Source organism: Etheostoma spectabile, chromosome 6, assembly GCF_008692095.1.
Source record: "Etheostoma spectabile isolate EspeVRDwgs_2016 chromosome 6, UIUC_Espe_1.0, whole genome shotgun sequence".
NCBI lineage: Eukaryota > Metazoa > Chordata > Actinopteri > Perciformes > Percidae > Etheostoma > Etheostoma spectabile.
In genome coordinates this window covers 23,992,538-24,003,484 of record NC_045738.1, presented here as the reverse complement: position 1 = coordinate 24,003,484, position 10,947 = coordinate 23,992,538, and the positions used below count along the sequence as shown (strand labels likewise).

The 10,947-nt window shown below is 41.7% G+C and overlaps 1 protein-coding gene across 1 annotated transcript in view; it reads left to right on the top strand.

Moving 5' to 3' along the window:
• Positions 1-10,947, top strand: part of me1 (malic enzyme 1, NADP(+)-dependent, cytosolic) — a 112,944-nt gene that overhangs the window by 84,870 nt on the left and 17,127 nt on the right. Inside the window, exon 6 of the mRNA XM_032519002.1 lies at positions 7,724-7,827. Coding sequence (XP_032374893.1) covers positions 7,724-7,827 — 104 coding nt within the window. The remainder of the gene's footprint in view (positions 1-7,723; positions 7,828-10,947) is intronic.

The window sequence follows — 10,947 nt, the reverse complement described above, 5'->3', positions numbered from 1 at the left end:
TATCTATCTATCTATCTATCTACATAACAGATTCAATGTGTTCATTATAATCTGTTACAGAATAAGGATCTAGTCTGCAGGCATGCTAGTGCTTTAAGCTAAATGCTAACATCAGCATGCTAACATGCTTCCAAAGAATATGCTATCATGCTGATATTTAGCAGGTTTAATGAACACCATGTCCATCATCTTAGTTTAGCATGCTAACATTTGCTAATTAGCATTAACGCAAAGTAGCCTATGGATTAAACAAACAACGTGTAACATTAACGTGTCGATTAGTAAGTTTAGGCAGATTTTGTTACAGAGACAGGCCAGATGTTACTCGCTGTTTCCAGTTTTTTATGCTAAGCTAAGCTACCCAGCTCTGCTGCTACTTTTACTCAACTTCAGAAACATCTACAGATTACCACATCAGTTCTAACCTTTAGTCATTTAAGCAGGCAACAGTGAAACTAAGCCTGTTAGGGGGAGAAAAAAAATGTCTTGCTCACACAGAGTTAAAGGTCAGCTTCAGATCAGTGGGGGCTGCTAGAGTGTGTTGCTCAACTTAAAGGTGGACTACATTAAATTAGATGAAACTCTAAATAATCTCTGTGGAGAAATTAGGTCATTATAGCCCCAGGGAGTAATGACCAAGAGTGCTTGGTCTTCCTGCTCACCTCTCAACTCTACTCCTCAAACTCAAAACATTGCTCCAATAAATTAACATGCCCTGAGTGTATGATGGCGTATGCCAGAAGGGAAATTCTCCTTATCCACTGTAGCCAGGTATGCCGTGTTTCAGAAATCAGCCAAGAAAAAGAAAACAAACCCGACACTTTAAAGCCAGTAAACACCCTTTACATAAGCTCCATTGGTGGATGCCAGGTGGGAAAACACCTCTCCCTGCTGCCAGCATGTGAGTGTAGCAGCCAGCAGAGCTAGAGTCCCCCACCTCTGTTCCCTGTTCTCTATGGCAGCGTCTCTGAAAGATGATTCAAACTCTGTGCAGGGCAGCATGTGTGTCTGGAGCCTTAAACAGACTAAGAATAGCCCATGCACATCTATATATATACTCAACTTTCGGTCTCGGGCCAAGGGCGTGGCCGCCTCAGATGCCTGTTTGCCCAGCCTGTCAGTAGCTGTCCTTCATCTTCCAAGACTCTACATGACTCAGTCCCTGGAGTTCACTTTTAATCCAAGCAAATGTCACATGTGGATTAAGGATGAGAGACGTTGCTGAGGATAGATGTGTTTGCAAATAAAATAAAGAAGATGTATTTAGCAGAAAGTATATGCAGGACTAGTGAAAAACCCATTGATTTAATGCAAGCAATAGCATGCTTAATAGCTGGGATCCTTCTGTGGCAGCTCTTACCCAATACCCAATACACACATCACAGTTATCCAGGTCACAGCAGAATTGCCTTGCATTTTAACAACAGAAAAAGTCCAGTCTTCCCAGATAGCCCATGAAATATATTACATTGCTACATTAGACCTCTTTGCGCCATTGAAGCTGGATTCACAGCAAAATTGTCTCTGATGCTGCCAAGTCCGGCTCTTTATCTTTATAGAGCGACAGCATGCAGCTCTATCTTCTGACCTCTTCCTGTACTGGCATCCCCACGCTTTCTTAAGTTTCCACATTGAGTCTGGTACTCTTTTTGAAGTGATTCTGGTTCAGGGCAATCATACCGTCTGTAGATTAGATTATTGGTTGCACGGCAGCAGTTTTAGACTTTTACGGGCATCACAAGGCAACTTTAACAAGCTGTCTCATAGCTCCAGTTGCTTCGAACTGCCTTATATCTGTTGCCAAAATAGAAGGAAGAGAAACACTTTTCTTGTGTGTAAAGTGTATCAGTGAGCATTGAGGCAGAGCTCATAACTTAAAATGTTGAAGGTAGAGATGTTTATGAATAGTTCAGCATATATTTAATGATTGATTGACAAGGCGGGGATTAGCCTATAGCATAATAAAGACTGGAAGCAGGGATCTCTAAAGCTACCTAATAAACATCTTGTAAATCAGTTGTTTAATTGCCAGCTGAATATTTGCAAATGGAAAACTAGCTGCAGATATGTATGGTAGTGCTGGGTGGATGTCAAGAAATGGTTACACCCGGCTCGAGCTCTGCCCCAATGCACAGATACGTGCAGTTTGAGGCAGTAGCAAGTGATGTGAATACTTTTTTCAGTGCACAGTAGCTTTGTGTTAGCTCAGGAATGAAAGCGTGGGGGTTGCATGAGCACATGAAAAATAATCAACTCCTGGAAACTCCAGAATTGACGTATTAGATGTTGACTTATCTTAAAGCTTGCTAAGGTTTGCCACTGGTAAGCCTGTTTGGCATCACCTGGTTTTGTTCAAGTTGTGCGTGAAACTACCAACTTCACTGTGAATGGGATTTCTGAGTGCTGCTGTGTGCAGTCACTGGGGCTTAATGGTCAGTAAATACCTTCCAACCATTGTTGATGGCTTGCTTTCTATTTTTAACCATGTTAACTCCAGACCTAAGGTCTTTGGAGGTGTTTAAAGGCACATTTGACAGTGCTGGGCTGAATAGCCAAAGTTATAAAATGAGTAATGTTGCTAATTACCTTTACTCTACTTTTTAAGGTAACAAGTAATGTGTACTCTTACATTTTGAGACTTGTTGAGTTATTACAATAGGCATAAGACTCACTGTTTTACACCTCTGGAAAGAAGGCATCACAGAAATTATATATACTGTGTGTGTGTGTGTGTGTCTGTATATGTGTATATATATATATATATATATATATATATATATATTATATGCGCACAGGGACAGACTCGCCTAACTCGCCTGCAAAAACACACACTCACACACACACTCACACACACACACAGTACTAATGCTAATGCAACTTTTAAAGAGATTTTGCTGCAGTCTGCCAGTCTATTTCTTTATTATAAGAGATGACAGGCTAAATGAGTTGTAATGGGATAAATATGTGTGTATGTGTAGTTTCTCTGGGATGGCTTTTTATGGGAGAAAGGCTAGCTTGCTGCCCCTAGGTACCCCGCTTCACTCTGCAGTCCTGACTGTAAAGGCACGATGAGAGCAGATGGAGTCGGGAGGCTATGAGGTAGTGGTAGCTCTAGCTAATTATTAAAATGACTGTTATTATGGGATTATGTTTGTCCTTGAGTGGATATGGGGGTAGAGAGAGAGGCAAGCAGGCAGACATCCAAATAGTCGAGCAAGCAAAACCCCTGACCAAGACATACTTGTTTTTTAGTTTTTTTTTCAAACAGTTTGACATTTTGGAAAAATACACTTACTTGCTTTTTTGCCGAAAGTTAGATTAGAAGTTTGATACCACTCTGATATTTGTAAGGTAAATATGGAGCTACAGCTAGCCTTGCAAAAGATTGGAAACGGGGGAGCTAGCCTGGCTCTATCCAAAGGGATCTGCCTAGTAAAATAACTAATTAACCCTTTATATGTAATTTGTTTCATTTGTACACAAATCTAAGTGTTAGTCTGTGTGTTTCTACTTGTTTCCAGGTTCTATGCTAAGCTAAACGAACCAGCTACTGGCTGTACTGTAGCTTCAATTTTAGCATACAGATAGTCTAAAAACAAGAAAAAAATCTGAGGGAAAATGTACTCAAATCAAGTGAAATTATCTGTCCATGCAGCAAGAGCATTTCACTTGACAAGCTTGCTTGATTTTAATACATTCATTCTTAAAACAAGATACATTATGTAACACTTCTAAGTATAAGTTTTTCATCTTGGGAAGAACCAAATAATTTGCATTTTGAATGACTTCCAAAACAACACAGTATTGGTTGTCGTTTTAAACGCGTAGTTAATGTTGTGACACGGTTTGTTACGCTGAAGTTACAAAAATACTTTGGGTTAGGCAATCATCAGGGATTGATTTTAAAAATGAGTCAGGTAAAACTACTGAAATGAGGATGTAAGTGCGCCATGGACATCCCTGCATCATGGACTAAGGTCTGAAAAAAGGCAGTTCATTTCAAAAATATTACTGTTGACTTTTGGTTTCACACGGGACACGGCTCTTATCACTGACTTACATAAAGTACACACAAAAACACACACATATCTGCAGGGAAGAAGGCGCAGAAACACACACAGCATAAGGAAAAACAGAAGTTTGTGTTTTTTGGGGGGGGGTTTTACGGCATCATCTTGTTATCTCGCTGGACTGTCTGTCCCTGGAACCGATGTCACCTGGACTGACCCCAACACTAACACTCATGCTGATATTAGGGTCAGTGGTGTCATCCAGGACAATATGCTGTTTTGTGCATTTGGACTGGGTGAGCTTTCAGATGTCCAGTGCTGGGTGTCCTTCACCCTGGTCCAGGCTCTTCTTGATCCCTGGTCTCATTCCAGTGCTTCTTCAGAATTCACTTTTTTAGAAATGCTCAGTCCTTTCAGAAAAACATGATTATGCGAGCACATAATTCAATGCATAATCAGCCAAAGTCAACATATTTATGCGGTGGACGCATTTTTTCGAATACTTCTCACTTTCATAAATTGCCGATTTCCGCGCAAAATAATGCAGGGCTTACATGAGTTCATAATCCCCGCAATTTTGTTGCAAAAAAGTCTTAGCGGAAAGTTGAAAAATGTTGCGTTTACGTCACACAAGAGCAGCCATTTTCCCCTGTTGCCATGGGATTGTTATGAAGTGACGTAAGACAAACTGTCTCTTTTTCATCAAACAGCAGTTTTTGCAAGTTCCCGCAATTTCATTTCATAAAATTGCATAAATATCCCCCATATTCCATCGCGTTTTTTAAGAAAACGTGCCGCATAATCAAGGATTTTTACCCGCAACAGTCACAAAAAAAACTCCCTCATTAAAAGTCCAGCACAACGTAGCAGTCAAATCCAACCATTATTTCCCTGAAGTCCAAAAGCCATCAGTTTGGAAACGGTAGAGTTGAACTCTAAAGCCATACACGAGGACTAATCCTTTCTGAGAGAAAGGGGGGGGGTCTGTACAACACAAAGGACATCTTAGCCAATCAACAGTAGATAATCTGGGGACAGAAAGACAACTCATGTCAACAGTTCAGCACAGTGTCAACGAGGTCAGCCCACTTGAAACTCCCTCAAGACCAACTTCCGTTGTCTTTGGGTCCAGTTTGACCCACTTTCAAAAAATATTTATAGCGGAAATATGGTTTTCTTTTAACCAAATTGCCAGAAATAAACATGGATGGTTCCATGTAACCCTCTTCTCTAGTAAAATGAGGGATCTGTACACTACTTTTATTGGATTCTGGGTGTTTTATTCAATTGTAAAGCATATTTCTGCTTTTTAAACTCAAAAATTAGGTTTATTGACCTTGAATTCCAAGATAAGTGTAAAACTTGTTGTATCAGTTGGTAGTAGTGTGAACAAAACATCGGAAATATTGAAAAGACATAACTTAAAAAAAAAATAAAACTTGTGTGCCGGAAGTCTAGGAGATAAAATGTTGAAAAATTTGTCAATTTCTTTAGCCGGGAGGACAACACAAGGGTTAAAGGCATCATACCTTGTAAATGGCCGGAACAATAAAACACGACCTCGCCATCATACACTCAATAGACAGCACATAAGTTGCAAGTGAAACTCCACTCCCGAGGTGAAATCCTCTGGATTTAATAGCAATTTCTTTTTTCTCCTTGCACGCTCTTGCATCATCTTGTGAAATTACCACCGAAGCTTTCCCTGATCAATCCACCTCTCAGCGGCATTCACGAGAAAGCGGCTTGCTTGTTTTAGTTACTGTTGAACTTAACCACCTCAAGCGTATTACTGTCCATTAAAACATTGCCAGGAAAGGAGTTGGCAACTTTAAATATTGCCTTTATATAAACTTTTTGAGCTGTTCTTGGACATGGCGAGTCTTGACCCTGCCATGGAAAGGCGGCTGCTGCCATGCTTGTCTTAGTGGCACCCTCTAATTATCCATCTCTAGAAGTAAAGGTCGCTCGTCCCAATGAGGCATGACAACTCTACGGACCAGTCCGCCACCCCTTTGGGTCGAAATTTCCTGGAAGCCAAAGTTTACTGAGTGTAGCACACATTTAGATGATTTTATGAGTCTGTCTTCCAAACTCTGTCTAGGTAGGACTCTACAGCTACAGTACTGTATGTTAAGAGCATAGAAATGGAACGACAGTAGAGAGGACATTGGACTGTGTCCCTGGTCATTTCACGTGACAAAAAAAAAGGCAATTACTGTTAGTTGTTATGCAGAGTCCTTTACTACGGAAGAGACAGCAGGGATTTTCCACAGCCTAGGAGCCACTGCTTGGAATGATCGATCCCCTCTGGTATTAAAATGATTGTAGTTTCTCTAACTTTAACGGAGTACTTATTAGCTATGGAAATGGTACACAAAAAATGGCCGCCGCTTTGACTATCCTGCTATGTTGATTTGAATGGAAATGTCTATTCCACTTCCATTATATTTTTTATGGCTAAGCCATATCATAGCAGGCAGGTGCAGCATGTCAAAGATCTGATATATAATAAATATGTGCTCATACCTCATGTCAAAGTTTTTAGCAATCATGCTACTCTAGGGGCATTTATTTCCACCTACTTCATCGCAGTCACCCTTTCTCTTTCATTCTCTGTCTCTCACATCCATCTCTGCTGTTCCTTTTCTCCCTTCCCTGCTATATCCCTTTCATTCTTTAAAATCCTTAGGTGAAACTAGGTCAAAGTTCACCGGCGCTGTTCTCTCGTCTCCGTCCCACTGTTAGTTTACCTTTGCTTTTCAGCCTTGAGTCCATAGACACACATGTCCCACATTTGCATTCTTCGCTCTGAATCATCCTTCTCCAGGAACTTCCTATTATTCTTCCTGCTTTTCTCACTTGCAGGTACAGTTATGACCGGGTCGTGCTATATGCAGTATGATAATCCATAATTTCTCAGCAAAAGAATCTTTTAGGGCAAGACAATTATTTTAGCCATGTTCGAAGCATGGTTCTCTGAATGGCACCACTTTAATCTAGACTGAAGTATCTCAGCAATACTGGACATAGAAAGCTGATGAAAACACAACGATTCTTAGTTGCAGTTGATTATACTCTTATTGAAATACGATGAACTACACCAAGAGACGTTTTGCCCAGCTGTGAAAACAGTTGTATAATGGTTTCCTTGGCTCTGGTGGGGGCTTTAGATTTTCTTTTAGACTTGGAAAATAAACATTTTTAAACACAAAGCCTGAGTTACAAGCTGGGCTGCATTTGGGGAAGTGATGGATCCTGTGTTTCTAAATGCCTTTGTGGCTCCAGATGGACCTGCACGAAGTCTGATAAAGTGCCTTAGATGATCTACTTGAGTCAGGGTCAGTTGGGGCTGAAAACTACAAACATTTTGGGGGGGGTGGAGTTAAATAAGCGAGGTTACAGACCTCCAAAGCCTGTTCCTCATTGCTGTTTGAGGTTATCGTCTTAAGGCTACACAACACAACCAAATCACAAACTGCACTGAGCAGCCAAGTGGCATTGTGGGTCATGGAAGTACCTTTGGATCAGCTGCATTCATTTTCACTGTCCTTTGTTAATCCAACAATGTTAAAGGATTGCAATGCTAAATCAGTCAAGGACTCGTTCCTCTTCGGCAGCTTTAAAGACACAAATATGAATAAGTTGAGATGGAGCATTACAAATAAAGTTTTCCTTGCCATTCTGTCCTCTGTCTCCATGTGTTTTTGCAGACGCTGCTGAAGGACCCTCTCTACATTGGGCTGAGACATAAGCGAGTGCGAGGCCAGGCCTATGATGACCTGCTGGATGAATTTATGAAGGCCGTGTCAGACAGGTATGATCATTTTGGCCTTCAATGAATCCTTTGCCCAATTCCTGTATGCGGTCTGTTATTGTCATTGTAATACAAACAGCACATGGTGCTCTTAAAAGAAATATGTCAAGCAGTGATAGAGCCAAATGTTGTGGGTCTGGAACTTCAGTCACAGATGATTCAGTTGAACCTTCTTTAAATCAGGTCCTAGTTGCTAAGCAATTCAATCTACCTGATTGATTACTATTTAGCAGATGGTTGGACTGGACACCTGTATGTTTTTTACTCTTGGCAGCATATCATTATCGATTTTCAAAACTGTCCACAATGATCCGACTTGCTTATTAGTCCACAGAAACTCACCCAAATTGGAATTTTTTCCCAACTCACGTAGGGACACTTGGTCTGGACCCCTTGGCGTCATTTTCTCAACATGCAGGCTACTCCAATAGACTTCAATACATGGTTAGCATTGTGAATTAAAACATAACTGCTTGGCTAAGTTTTGGAACAGATCCTGGTTTGGGTTGGTATAAGTGAGTTTGTTAAGGAACCTATGTTACATGTCTAAGTTAAAATATATCGATGGTGACACTTGGTTTCACATGGGACACGGACAGCGGTCTTTGTCCCATCCATCCACCCCAATCTCTTCGCCGTCTTTGTCACTCTTTGTACTAGGTCGAATTATAGAGCTGTGTTTTTTTAATATTGAATGGAATGGCCGGCTGGCGCAGTTGCTGTTAGTATCGGATATTGCAGAGGATGGGTTTACATTGGAGAGAGTTGAAATCCTGATGCGTCTCATACAGGCGCCAAGGGGGGGGGCGATCACACCGATTTAGGTCGGTACAGATGCATCTGCGTCGGGAAAACCGCGAAATGGCTACGTGTTTTACTGCCGACATCTTTCTCGGATTATCAGGGCCAAAGGGTGCCTTGTATCAGACGCTGAGGTGATCAAGCGACCTAGGGGTGAAAGAAGGGCTGGGTGTTCATGTAAAAAAATGTCATACATGATTATTCTGAATGCTCTAAGAGTTATGATTGAACACGTAGACAGAGAATCTCACAGGAACAGTGGGAGACCTTTGGTTTGTGGAAGAAGCTGAAGGAAAATAGCTCACCTTATCTATCCCGAGCACAGAGATAATTCAGACTTGTGATGTCATGTAGACCTGCTGAACCCTGTTTGATTCAGCAGTGGATCACAATGAGGGGTTAGCTTTGGTGTGTTTGACTTGGAGGCACAGCCAGGCATTGAAGTCGTTAATATTCCATATCGTCATTCATTTTGTTTTCATACACTGATCTTATCTTTTCCCGCTGAAATAGCTTTTGGGATACATTAAGTTATCTGTTTATTTCAGTTCTGTCCTTAACGAAACTTTTGTATATCTTCAACTTGCATGCATGCTGACACAACTCTGTGTCAGACACATGGGCCTGGTTAAGACTTGTCCTAACCCAGAGTGTCCAGAGTCCAGTAGGATCAGCCTGGGTCTGGGCCCCCTCCAGCTGGCAACAGGCAGCCATGACTCTAATAACCGGGTGGCTTCTCAACTACAGGGAACAGCCTACCCCTAAGGAGCCAGATTGGCGGAAAATTTGTAATTATGGGCTCAGAAATTGAATGAATGATTACAGCTCTGCAGTCTTTTAAGTAATATTCATGTTTAGTTACGTGAATAGAATACCCCAGATTGTAGCAGTCAATGAGCAACATCAATAAGCAGCAGAAGCCTGGAGGGCTTTTTTTAATCGGCCATTTTCAAAATGCTTATGAGTTGAAGGAACACAGGCTTCAAAAACTCTGAACTCTCGTTTCTGTCATGGAAACACTAACCGTTACATTTAATCCCTGATAGATTTCTGTTAGTGTGTGCCTATTTCTCTCTGTGAGAATCTTACTGCATGGGCAAACTGGAGGAATGTGAAATGAAATGAACAAACTGTATTGTGTCATTAGTCAGACAGGCCATTCTGTCAGTATCTAATAGAGCATAGTCGCATATGCTTGTTAATCCTGACGTAGCCAGGCAACCAGCAGAACTCACTTCACCTAGCTAAAATATAGTCCAGCTCACCCACCTTGTAAAACAAAAAATAACCAATGCTGTATCGATTTTTTTTTTTTTCCCCCACACCGCTTGTACAGGTCCAAAATTAACACTCGCCAGTCTCCAAATGCATGCCGACACACACACACACACGCACACAAACACTGGCGCACACACCAGACACCAGCCACTACCTTCTGTTTACGGATAGCTAACGTTTAACTCAGGCTAATTAATTAGCTAGTAAGTCGCGATGTCTGCAGCCATGCCTTCCAAAAGAAAGCACAGTGAAATGAAATGTTAACCGATCATTAACTGTTGATCGACAAGCAGGATACAGAGTCTCAGTTCACCCATCTGGAAGTTCTGACACACTTTCTGCACTCTGTGTCCATGGACAGCTGTAGACTTGTACCAGTGTTGTTATGCACATTATCTGACACATGCAGCCACTTTCCTGCGGGACTGACACAAGTCTAGAGCGGCCCGCGGCGTGTATGTCCGAGCCGGTCTACCAGGACCTCCACCAGTAGGTTGTGTGTCTGCCTGGTATCTACTCTCGGACAACCGGTTTAACTCGCTGGTCCTTGTCGATATGGTTTCATGTGTCACGTAGCTCCACAAGCAGAAAAAAGTAGCTTAAAACACAACTTGCTGGTTCAAAGTTAGGACTAACAAGTTCATTAGCAGTTAAGAAACTGATTTTTATAGCCTACTTATTTTTATCATGCAAAAGACATTCGATCGTGCAATTGATCTGGATTTTTTTCATTTGATGTCGTATCGTGCAGCCCTGCCATCAACTATTTTAAACTCATGGCATCGAGGGAGCAAGACTCCGAGAGAAAGGCCGACGGACGGGTGGAAGGAGCAACAGCGGAGAAAGAATGCAGAATGCGTCTTTGTCTTCAATGACGGCTCGGGGATTTGAGAAATAATGTGTGCTGAGAGATGCAGGAGAGTGAGAGGGGGGTGAGGATTTATTAAGGCTTCAGCCATCAAGCCCTGTAGGGAGTGCGGAAACAGACAGACACCCTGTGTGTGTGTGTGTGTGTGTGTGTGTGTGTGTGTGTGTGTGTGT